The 12887-nt window shown below is 49.1% G+C and overlaps 1 protein-coding gene across 1 annotated transcript in view; it reads left to right on the top strand.

The window, feature by feature from the left end:
• The window catches only part of ak5 (adenylate kinase 5), a 149090-nt gene that overhangs the window by 66281 nt on the left and 69922 nt on the right, over nucleotides 1-12887 (top strand). The window contains exon 6 of the mRNA XM_036966543.1: nucleotides 4868-5059. Within this exon, the coding sequence (XP_036822438.1) occupies nucleotides 4868-5059 (192 nt within the window). The remainder of the gene's footprint in view (nucleotides 1-4867; nucleotides 5060-12887) is intronic.

Raw genomic sequence — 12887 nt, 5'->3', positions numbered from 1 at the left:
CATCTCGTTAGTCAGGATGTGTCACACCTGGCCCAGAGAGTCATCTCGTTAGTCAGGATGTGTTTTACATGGCCCAGAGAGTCATCTCGTTAGTCAGGATGTGTCACACCTGGCCCAGAGAGTCATCTCGTTAGTCAGGATGGGTTTAACCTGGCCCAGAGTCATCTCGTTAGTCAGGGTGGGTTTAACCTGGCCCAGAGAGTCATCTCGTTAGTCATGATGTGTTTAACCTGGCCCAGAGAGTCATCTCGATTGTCAGGATGGGTTTTAACCTGGCCCAGAGAGTCATCTCGTTAGTCAGGGTGGGTTTTAACCTGGCCCAGAGAGTCATCTTGTTAGTCAGGATGTGTTTTACCTGGCCCAGAGAGTCATCTCGTTAGTCAGGATGTGTTTTTCCTGGCCAAGAGAGTCATCTCGTTAGTCATGATGTGTTTTACCTGGCCAAGAGAGTCATCTCGATTGTCAAGATGTGTTTTACCTGGCCCAGAGAGTCATTTTGTTAGTGAGGATGTGTTTTACCTGGCCCAGAGAGTCATCTCGTTAGTCAGGATGGGTTTTACCTGGCCCAGAGAGTCATCTTGTTAGTCAGGATGTGTTTTACCTGGCCCAGAGAGTCATCTCGTTAGTCATGATGTGTTTTACCTGGCATAGTCAGGATGTGTCACACCTGGCCCAGAGAGTCATCTCGTTAGTCAGGATTTGTTTAACCTGGCCCAGAGAGTCATCTCGTTAGTCAGGATGTGTCACACCTGGCCCAGAGAGTCATCTCGTTAGTCAGGATGTGTCATACCTGGCCCAGAGAGTCATCTCGTTAGTCAGGATGTGTCACACCTGGCCCAGAGAGTCATCTCGTTAGTCAGGATGTGTCACACCTGGCCCAGAGAGTCATCTCGTTAATCAGGATGTGTCACACCTGGCCCAGAGAGTCATCTCTTTAGTCAGGATGTGTTTTACCTGGCCCAGAGAGTCATCTCGTTAGTCAGAATTTGTTTAACCTGGCCCAGAGAGTCATCTCGTTAGTCAGGATGTGTCACACCTGGCCCAGAGAGTCATCTATTTAGTCAGGATGTGTTTTACCTGGCCCAGAGAGTCATCTCGTTAGTCAGGATTTGTTTAACCTGGCCCAGAGAGTCATCTCGTTAGTCAGGATGTGTCACACCTGGCCCAGATAGTAATCTCTTTAGTCAGGATGTGTTTTACCTGGCCCAGAGAGTCATCTCGTTAGTCAGGATTGGTTTAACCTGGCCCAGAGAGTCATCTCGTTAGTCAGGATGTGTCACACCTGGCCCAGAGAGTCATCTCGTTAGTCAGGATTTGTTTAACCTGGCCCAGAGAGTCATCTCGTTAGTCAGGGTGGGTTTTAACCTGGCCCAGAGAGTCATCTCGTTAGTCAGGGTGGGTTTTAACCTGGCCCAGAGAGTCATCTCGTTAGTCAGGATGTGTTTTACATGGCCCAGAGAGTCATCTCGTTAGTCAGGATGTGTCACACCTGGCCCAGAGAGTCATCTCGTTAGTCATGATGTGTTTTACCTGGCCAAGAGAGTCATCTCGATTGTCAAGATGTGTTTAACCTGGCCCAGAGAGTCATCTCGTTAGTCATGATGTGTTTAACCTGGCCCAGAGAGTCATCTCGTTAGTCAGGATGGGTTTTACCTGGCCCAGAGAGTCATCTTGTTAGTCAGGATGTGTTTTACCTGGCCCAGAGAGTCATCTCGTTAGTCATGATGTGTTTTACCTGGCATAGTCAGGATGTGTCACACCTGGCCCAGAGAGTCATCTCGTTAGTCAGGATGTGTTTTACCTGGCCCAGAGAGTCATCTCGTTAGTCAGGATGGGTTTAACCTGGCCCAGAGAGTCATCTCGTTAGTCAGGATGTGTCACACCTGGCCCAGAGAGTCATCTCGTTAGTCAGGATGTGTTTTACCTGGCCCAGAGAGTCCTCTCGTTAGTCAGGATGGGTTTTACCTGGCCCAGAGAGTCATCTCGTTAGTCAGGATGTGTTTTACCTGGCCAAGAGAGTCATCTCGTTAGTCATGATTTGTTTTACCTGGCCAAGAGAGTCATCTCGATTGTCAGGATGTGTTTTACCTGGCCCAGAGAGTCATTTTGTTAGTGAGGATGTGTTTTACCTGGCCCAGAGAGTCATCTCGTTAGTCAGGATGGGTTTTACCTGGCCCAGAGAGTCATCTCGTTTGTCAGGATGGTTTTTACCTGGCCCAGAAAGTCATCTCGTTAGTCATGATGTGTTTTACCTGGCATAGTCAGGATGTGTCACACCTGGCCCAGAGAGTCATCTCGTTAGTCAGGATGTGTTTTACCTGGCCCAGAGAGTCATCTCGTTAGTCAGGATGGGTTTAACCTGGCCCAGAGAGTCATCTCGTTAGTCAGGATGTGTCACACCTGGCCCAGAGAGTCATCTCGTTAGTCAGGATGTGTTTTACCTGGCCCAGAGAGTCCTCTCGTTAGTCAGGATGTGTTTTACCTGGCCCAGAGAGTAATCTTGTTAGTGAGGATGTGTTTTATCTGGCCCAGAGAGTCATCTCGTTAGTAAGGATGGGTTTAACCTGACCCAGAGAGTCATCTCGTTAGTCAGGATGTGTTTTACCTGGCCCAGAGAGTCATCTCGTTAGTCAGGATGGGTTTTAACCTGGCCCAGAGAGTCATCTCGTTAGTCAGGATGTGTTTTACCTGGCCCAGAGAGTCATGTCGTTAGTCATGATGTGTTTTACCTGGCACAGAGAGTCATCTCGTTAGTCAGGATGTGTTTTACCTGGCCCAGAGAGTCATCTCGTTAGTCAGGATGTGTTTTACCTGGCCCAGAGAGTCATCTCGTCAGTCAGGATGTGTTTTACCTGGCCAAGAGAGTCATCTCGATTGTCAGGATGTGTTTTACCTGTTCCAGAGAGTAATTTTGTTAGTGAGGATGTGTCACACCTGGCCCAGAGAGTCATCTCGTTAGTCAGGATGTGTTTTACCTGGCCCAGATAGTCATCTCGTTAGTCAGGATGTGTTTTACCTGGCCCAGAGAGTCATCTCGTTAGTCAGGATGGGTTTAACCTGGCCCAGAGAGTCATCTCGTTAGTCAGGATGGGTTTTAACCTGGCTCAGAGAGTCATCTCGTTAGTCAGGGTGGGTTTTAACCTGGCCCAGAGAGTCATCTCGTTAGTCAGGATGTGTTTTACATGGCCCAGAGAGCCATCTCGTTAGTCAGGATGTGTTTTACCTGGCCCAGAGAGTCATCTCGTTAGTCATGATGTGTTTTACCTGGCCCAGAGAGTCATCTCGTTAGTCATGATGTGTTTTACCTGGCCCAGAGAGTCATCTCGTTAGTCATGATGTGTTTAGCCTGGCCCAGAGAGTCATCTCGTTAGTCAGGATGTGTTTTACCTTGCCAAGAGAGTCATCTCGATTGTCATAATGTGTTTTACCTGGCCCAGAGAGTCATTTTGTTAGTGAGGATGTGTTTTACCTGGGCCAGAATGTAATCTCGTTAGTCAGGATGTGTTTTACCTGGCCCAGAGAGTCATCTCGTTAGTCATGATGTGTTTTACCTGGCCCAGAGAGTCATCTCGTTAGTCAGGATGTGTTTTACCTGGCCCAGAGAGTCATCTCGTTAGTCAGGATGTGTTTTACCTGGCCCAGAGAGTCATCTCGTTAGTCAGGATGTGTTTCACCTGGCCCAGAGAGTCATATAATTCTTCATGATGAGTTTCACCTGGCCCAGAGAGTCATATCATTAGTCATGATGAATTTCACCTGGCCCAGAGAGTCATATCATTAGTCATGATGAATTTCACCTGGCCCAGAGAGTCATATCATTAGTCATGATGAATAACACCTGGCCCAGAGAGTCATATCATTTGTCATTATGAGTTTCACCTGGCCCAGAGAGTCATATCATTAGTCATGATGAATTTCACCTGGCCCAGAGAGTCATATCAACAGTCATGATGAATTTCACCTGGCTCAGAGAGTCATATCATTAGTCATGATGAGTATCACCTGGCCCTGAGAGTCATATCATTAGTCATGATGAGTATCACCTGGCCCTGAGGGTCATATCATTAGTCATGATGAGTATCACCTAGCCCTGAGAGTCACCTCCTTAGTCAGAATGGGGTTCATCTGATAGAGTTGAGAGAGCATATGCTGGGAGAGAGTCATCTCGTTAGTCAGGGTGGCTCTTCCGCCTCTCGCTAGCTCTTCCGCCTCTCGCTAGCTCTTCCGCCTCTCGCTAGCTCTTCCGCCTCTCGCTAGCTCTTCCGCCTCACGCTAGCTCTTCCACCTGTCGCTAGCTTTTCCACCTCTTGTTAGCTCTTCCACCTCTTGTTAGCTCTTCCACTTTCGGTATCCAAACAAAGCCTACATCTGGTGTTTTTACCTGTTAAGTTTATTCTTTGTAAACTCCTTGGTTTGAGTTTCGCCTTTTACTTTGTAGTTTCTGAGAAAAATCTAGTAGGCATCCATGATGCGGGTGTCTCCCTTTTCTAGTTGCTTTGCCAACTTTCAGTGGGAATTCCCCATGGGTATATTTTAGGACCCTTTTCTAGTTGCTTTGCCAACTTTCAGTGGGAATTCCCCATGGGTATATTTTAGGACCCTTTTCTAGTTGCTTTGCCAACTTTCAGTGGGAATTCCCCATGGGTATATTTTAGGACCCTTTTCTAGTTGTTTTGCCAACTTTCAGTGGGAATTCCCCATGGGTGTTTTTCAGAAACCGTTTAAAACCCATTCTGATTAGTTTTTTGTTGTCGAAGTGACTCCTTTGTTCGTTCCCTTTTCTGTTCAGCGACGTAATGTCTGTTTGTCTTTAGAGAACATAACACCACTGTCTGAACAACAAAATAATGTTTATCTCTTCCAATAGATCTGTACTCCAGACCTGGTGGTGTTCCTGTCCTGTGCTAACCACCGCCTGAAGGAGCGGCTGGAGAAGCGAGCAGAGGCGACGGGTCGTCCTGATGACAACCCCAATGCAACAGAGCGCCGTCTCACCAACTTCAAACAGAACACCATCCCCTTGGTCAAATACTTCCAGGAGAGGGGACTCATCGTCACGGTAAGACAAGGGTGTGTGTGTGAGAGCAGTTTTTAAGCGTTGTCTATGGTGTTAACCACTCAGCAGCTGACCCTAATTCTAGTTGCGGGTTCACACAAGGGGGACCATTGTTTCCTTTAATATTACCTGTCCTATTATTGATAGAGTAAGACTGACAGACAGGGTATTGCATGTCCTATTATTGATAGAGTAACCCCTCAGCACCACTACCCCCTCAGCACCCCTACGCCCTCAGCACCCCTACGCCCTCAGCACCCCTACGCCCTCAGCACCACTACCCCCTCAGCACCCCTACCCCCTCAGCACCACTACGCCCTCAGCACCACTACCCCCTAAGCACCACTACCCCCTCAGCACCCCTACCCCCTCAGCACCCCTACCCCCTCAGCACCACTACGCCCTCAGCACCCCTACCCCCTCAGCACCCCTACCCCCTCAGCACCCCTACGCCCTCAGCACCCCTACGCCCTCAGCACCCCTACCCCCTCAGCACCACTACCCCCTCAGCACCACTACCCCCTCAGCACCACTACCCCCTCAGCACCACTACGCCCTCAGCACCACTACCCCCTCATCACCACTACCCCCTCAGCACCCCTACCCCCCAGCACCCCTACCCCCTCAGCACCCCTACCCCCTCAGCACCCCTACCCCCTCAGCACCACTACGCCCTCAGCACCACTACCCCCTCAGCACCACTACCCCCTCAGCACCACTACGCCCTCAGCACCACTACCCCCTCATCACCACTACCCCCTCAGCACCCCTACCCCCCAGCACCCCTACCCCCTCAGCACCCCTACCCCCTCAGCACCCCTACCCCCTCAGCACCACTACGCCCTCAGCACCACTACCCCCTCAGCACCACTACCCCCTCAGCACCACTACCCCCTCAGCACCCCTACCCCCTTAGCACCCCTACCCCCTCAGCACCCCTACCCCCTCAGCACCACTACGCCCTCAGCACCACTACCCCCTCAGCACCCCTACCCCCTCAGCACCCCTACCCCCTCAGCACCACTACCCCCTCAGCACCACTACCCCCTCAGCACCCCTACGCCCTCAGCACCCCTACCCCCTCAGCACCACTACCCCCTCAGCACCCCTAAGCTAGGTACTCAGAGGCCTTTGCTTAGCCTGGGCCAAATTCCACCATCCACCTTCAACGTGTAACACCCACCTATATTCTAGGTTGAAGATGACAAAGGTTAAGGCAGGAGGATTCTAATATCCCACAACTCTTTGTAATAATTCAGAAGAATTCTAAACAATACGACAAGCATTTAGAGTGGGAATAACAGGAAGTGAATGTCAGCAGTACAGAAAGTGGAAAATATCGTAGTGAATTTCACAGTTGAAGTGAATTTCACAGTCGTAGTGAATTCCAGCCAACTACTCAGCACACACATAGCATATCTGTTCTTGTGTCATTCAATTCCTTTAAAAGCCACTTCATTTCTTGATTTCCTGACCACTCTTCCTTCGGGTTTTCAATGCTAATTCATTCAGATCAGCAACAGCGCTGGTCCAATGAATTGTTAGCTAATGCTGCCGCATGGAATTACTACTTTGTCTTCTCCTTGGGTAACCTAGCCTCTCTCTCTGGGCTGTAGTGTCTCTACCTTGGGTAACCTAGCCTCTCTCTCTGGGCTGTAGTGTCTCTACCTTGGGTAACCTAGCCTGTCTCTCTGGGTTGTAGTGTCTTCTCCTTGGGTAACCTAGCCTGTCTCTCTGGGCTGTAGTGTCTCTACCTTGGGTAACCTAGCCTCCCCCTCTCTCTGGGCTGTAGTGTCTCTACCTTGGGTAACCTAGCCTCTCTCTCTCTGGGCTGTAGTGTATCTACCTTGGGTAACCTAGCCTGTCTCTCTCTCTGAGCTGTAGTGTCTCTACCTTGGGTAACCTAGCCTCTCTCTCTCTGGGCTGTAGTGTCTCTACCTTGGGTAACCTAGCCTGTCTCTCTGGGCTGTAGTGTCTCTACCTTGGGTAACCTAGCCTGTCTCTCTGGGCTGTAGTGTCTCTACCTTGGGTAACCTAGCCTCTCTCTCTCTCTGGGCTGTAGTGTCTCTACCTTGGGTAACCTAGCCTGTCTCTCTGGGCTGTAGTGTCTCTACCTTGGGTAACCTAGCCTCTCTCTCTCTGGGCTGTAGTGTCTCTACCTTGGGTAACCTAGCCTCTCTCTCTCTGGGCTGTAGTGTCTCTACCTTGGGTAACCTAGCCTCTCTCTCTCTGGGCTGTAGTGTCTCTACCTTGGGTAACCTAGCCTCTCTCTCTCTGGGCTGTAGTGTCTCTACCTTGGGTAACCTAGCCTCTCTCTCTGGGCTGTAGTGTCTCTACCTTGGGTAACCTAGCCTCTCTCTCTCTGGGTTGTAGTGTCTTCTCCTTGGGTAACCTAGCCTCTCTCTCTGGGCTGTAGTGTCTTCTCCTTGGGTAACCTAGCCTGTCTCTCTGGGTTGTAGTGTCTCTACCTTGGGTAACCTAGCCTGTCTCTCTGGGTTGTAGTGTCTCTACCTTGGGTAACCTAGCCTGTCTCTCTGGGTTGTAGTGTCTTCTCCTTGGGTAACCTAGCCTGTCTCTCTGGGCTGTAGTGTCTCTACCTTGGGTAACCTAGCCTGTCTCTCTGGGCTGTAGTGTCTCTACCTTGGGTAACCTAGCCTGTCTCTCTGGGCTGTAGTGTCTCTACCTTGGGTAACCTAGCCTCTCTCTCTCTCTGGGCTGTATTGTCTCTACCTTGGGTAACCTAGCCTCTCTCTCTCTGGGCTGTAGTGTCTCTACCTTGGGTAACCTAGCCTCTCTCTCTCTGGGCTGTAGTGTCTCTACCTTGGGTAACCTAGCCTCTCTCTCTCTGGGCTGTAGTGTCTCTACCTTGGGTAACCTAGCCTGTCTCTCTCTGGGCTGTAGTGTCTCTACCTTGGGTAACCTAGCCTCTCTCTCTCTGGGCTGTAGTGTCTCTACCTTGGGTAACCTAGCCTGTCTCTCTGGGCTGTAGTGTCTCTACTTTGGGTAACCTAGCCTCTCTCTCTCTGGGCTGTAGTGTCTCTACCTTGGGTAACCTAGCCTCTCTCTCTCTGGGCTGTAGTGTCTCTACCTTGGGTAACCTAGCCTCTCTCTCTGGGCTGTAGTGTCTCTACCTTGGGTAACCTAGCCTGTCTCTCTGGGCTGTAGTGTCTCTACCTTGGGTAACCTAGCCTGTCTCTCTGGGCTGTAGTGTCTCTACTTTGGGTAACCTAGCCTGTCTCTCTCTCTGGGCTGTAGTGTCTCTACCTTGGGTAACCTAGCCTCTCTCTCTCTGGGCTGTAGTGTCTCTACCTTGGGTAACCTAGCCTGTCTCTCTCTGGTGTCATCACACACAGCAGAGCAATAGCACTCCGAGGGGATAAATAGGTTAATGGTGGTGAACCAATCTGAAACTATTTAAGAGGATCATGCAGATTTAATCCTCCTTCCTGTTGTGAAGACCTCTAGGATCACAGCAATAAATATCAACGTCATAGTAAATGCATATTGTATTACAGGATATATCTCTGTTGATGAACATATGCCGCGGACAATTATTATCCATAGCTTTATGCATTGCAGGAAGAATCTGTCTTTTTAAGCTAAAAACAACAAAAGATTGACATTATTGTGTCTTGGACCTCTGTCCCCACGGCCTCATCACATGAACACCCTGTGTTACACTGTCTGGATCCACACCCAGCTGAAGAAGTGAGACCAGTCCCTCCACCCCTCAGAGGTGGGCTCACAGAGTCTTCTTCTCTCAGTGTGAAGAAGTGAGACCCGTCACTCCACCCTTCAGAGGTGGGCTCACAGAGTCTTCTTCTCTCAGTGTGAAGAAGTGAGACCCGTCACTCCACCCCTCAGAGGTGGGCTCACAGAGTCTTCTTGTCTCAGTGTGAAGAAGTGAAACCAGTCCCTCCACCCCTCAGAGGTGGGCTCACAGAGTCTTCTTCTCTCAGTGTGAAGAAGTGAGACCAGTCCCTCCACCCCTCAGAGGTGGGCTCACAGAGTCTTCTTCTGTCAGTGTGAAGAAGTGAGACCAGTCACTCCAGCTGTGTGTTTCCAGCTGTGTTTCTAGCTGTGTGTCCCCAGCTGTGTGTCCCCAGCTGTGTGTCCCCAGCTGTCTCTCCAGCTGTGTTTCCAGCTGTGTGTCTCCAGCTGTGTGTCTCCAGCTGTGTGTCCCCAGCTGTGTGACCCCAACTGTGTGTTTCCAGCTGTGTGTCCCCTGCTGTGTGTCTCCAGCTGTGTGTCCCCAGCTTTGTGACCCCAACTGTGTGTTTCCAGCTGTGTCTCTCCAGCTGTGTGTTTCCAGCTGTGTGTCTCCAGCTGTGTGTCTCCAGCTGTGTGTCCTCAGCTGTGTCTCCAGCTGTGTGTTTCCAGCTGTGTGTCTCCAGCTGTGTGTCTCCAGCTGTGTGTCTCCAGCTGTGTATTTCCAGCTGTGTGTCTCCAGCTGTGTGTCCTCAGCTGTGTGTCTCCAGCTGTGTGTCTCCAGCTGTGTGTTTCTAGCTGTGTGTCCCCAGCTGTGTGTCTCCAGCTGTGTGTCCCCAGCTGTGTGTTTCTAGCTGTGTGTTTCCAGCTGTGTGTTTCTAGCTGTGTGTCTCCAGCTGTGTGTCTCCAGCTGTGTGTTTCCAGCTGTGTGTCCCCAACTGCTGTGTGTTTCTAAATAGGGAATAGGGTGCTATTTGAGACTAAATAGGGAATAGGGTGCTATTTGAGTGAAATGCTGAATACAACAGGTGTAGTAGACCTTAAGGTGAAATGCTGAATACAACAGGTGTAGTAGACCTTACAGTGAAATGCTGAATACAACAGGTGTAGTAGACCTTACAGTGAAATGCTGAATACAACAGGTGTAGTAGACCTCACAGTGAAATGCTGAATACAACAGGTGTAGTAGACCTTACAGTGAAATGCTGAATACAACAGGTGTAGTAGACCTCACAGTGAAATGCTGAATACAACAGGTGTAGTAGACCTCACAGTGAAATGCTGAATACAACAGGTGTAGTAGACCTTACAGAGTCAATGTGGAGGCTATATACAGGGGGTACCGGTACAGAGTCAATGTGGAGGCTATATACAGGGGGTACCGGTACAGAGTCAATGTGGAGGCTATATACAGGGGGTACCGGTACAGAGTCAATGTGGAGGCTATATACAGGGGGTACCGGTACAGAGTCAATGTGGAGGCTATATACAGGGGGTACCGGTACAGAGTCAATGTAGAGACTATATACAGGGGGTACCGGTACAGAGTCAATGTGGAGGCTATATACAGGGGGTACCGGTACAGAGTCAATGTGGAGGCTATATACAGGGGGTACTGGTACAGAGTCAATGTGGAGGCTATATACAGGGGGTACTGGTACAGAGTCAATGTGGAGACTATATACAGGGGGTACCGGTACAGAGTCAATGTGGAGACTATATACAGGGGGTACCGGTACAGAGTCAATGTGGAGGCTATATACAGGGGGTACCGGTACAGAGTCAATGTGGAGGCTATATACAGGGGGTACCGGTACAGAGTCAATGTGGAGACTATATACAGGGGGTACCGGTACAGAGTCAATGTGGAGGCTATATACAGTGGGTACCAGTACAGAGTCAATGTGGAGGCTATATACAGGGGGTACCGGTACAGAGTCAATGTGGAGACTATATACAGGGGGTACCGGTACAGAGTCAATGTGGAGGCTATATACAGGGGTTACGGTACAGAGTCAATGTGGAGACTATATACAGGGGGTACCGGTACAGAGTCAATGTGGAGGCTATATACAGGGGGTACCGGTACAGAGTCAATGTGGAGGCTATATACAGGGGTACCAGTACAGAGTCAATGTGGAGGCTATATACAGGGGTACCGGTACAGAGTCAATGTGGAGACTATATACAGGGGTTACGGTATAGAGTCAAAGTGCGGAGCCACCGGTTAGTTGAGGTAGTATGTACATGTAGGTAGAGTTATTAAAGTGACTATACATAGATGAGAGAGTAGCAGTGGTGTAAAGAGGGGGTGAGAGGACAGGACAGTAGAGAGCGTGTGTAGGAAGAAAGATATGAACACAGAGAGAGAGAAATATGTGCAGGGAGATAGATACAATATTTACGGGAGAAGAGAGAGAGAGGTTAGATTCTGAAGTCTCGGGAGAACATTGGGTGGACATGTGAGTTGACCCGGAAACACTTGTGGCCCTAAAACCTCCTCAACTTAGACTGCCACAAGGCTTGTGGCTCTAAAGCCTCCTCCACTTAGACTGCCACAAGCCTTGTGGCCCTAAAGCCTCCTCCACTTAGACTGCCACAAGGCTTGTGGCCCTAAAGCCTCCTCAACTTAGACTGCCAGAAGGCTTGTGGCCCTAAAGCCTCCTCAACTTAGACTGCCACAAGGCTTGTGGCCCTAAAGCCAGTTCCACTTAGACTGCCACAAGGCTTGTGGCCCTAAAGCCTCCTCCACTTAGACTGCCACAAGGCTTGTGGCCCTAAAGCCAGTTCCACTTAGACTGCCACAAGGCTTGTGGCCCTAAAGCCTCCTCCACTTAGACTGCCACAAGGCTTGTGGCCCTCACCTGTCTCTCCTATCAGCACCTTAGGTATGTCAGATAGTACACATCACAGCATTAGAGAGACTAATCCCAAACATTCACCAGAGGCATTAGAGAGACTAATCCCTAACATTCAGCAGAAGCATTAGAGAGACTAATCCCAAACATTCAGCAGAAGCATTAGAGAGACTAATCCCAAACATTCAGCAGAAGCATTAGAGAGACTAATCCCACACATTCAGCAGAAGCTTTAGAGAGACTAACTCCAAACATTCAGCAGAAGCTTTAGAGAGACTAATCCCAAACATTCAGCAGAAGCTTTAGAGAGACTAACTCCAAACATTCAGCAGAAGCTTTAGAGAGACTAATCCCAAACATTCAGCAGAAGCATTAGAGAGACTAACTCCAAACATTCAGCAGAAGCATTAGAGAGACTAACTCCAAACATTCAGCAGAAGCTTTAGAGAGACTAATCCCACACATTCAGCAGAAGCATTAGAGAGACTAACTCCAAACATTCAGCAGAAGCTTTAGAGAGACTAATCCCACACATTCAGCAGAAGCTTTAGAGAGACTAATCCCACACATTCAGCAGAAGCTTTAGAGAGACTAACTCCAAACATTCAGCAGAAGCATTAGAGAGACTAATCCCAAACATTCAGCAGAAGCTTTAGAGAGACTAATCCCACACATTCAGCAGAAGCTTTAGAGAGACTAACTCCAAACATTCAGCAGAAGCATTAGAGAGACTAATCCCACACATTCAGCAGAAGCATTAGAGAGACTAATCCCAAACATTCAGCAGAAGCATTAGAGAGACTAACTCCAAACATTCAGCAGAAGCATTAGAGAGACTAACTCCAAACATTCAGCAGAAGCATTAGAGAGACTAACTCCAAACATTCAGCAGAAGCTTTAGAGAGACTAATCCCACACATTCAGCAGAAGCTTTAGAGAGACTAACTCCAAACATTCAGCAGAAGCATTAGAGAGACTAATCCCAAACATTCAGCAGAAGCTTTAGAGAGACTAATCCCACACATTCAGCAGAAGCTTTAGAGAGACTAACTCCAAACATTCAGCAGAAGCATTAGAGAGACTAATCCCACACATTCAGCAGAAGCATTAGAGAGACTAACTCCAAACATTCAGCAGAAGCTTTAGAGAGACTAATCCCACACATTCAGCAGAAGCTTTAGAGACTAACTCCAAACATTCAGCAGAAGCATTAGAGAGACTAACTCCAAACATTCAGCAGAAGCATTAGAGAGACTAACTCCAAA

Source organism: Oncorhynchus mykiss, chromosome 28, assembly GCF_013265735.2.
Source record: "Oncorhynchus mykiss isolate Arlee chromosome 28, USDA_OmykA_1.1, whole genome shotgun sequence".
Classification (NCBI taxonomy): Eukaryota; Metazoa; Chordata; class Actinopteri; order Salmoniformes; family Salmonidae; genus Oncorhynchus; species Oncorhynchus mykiss.
This window is presented reverse-complemented; position numbering and strand designations above follow the sequence as displayed.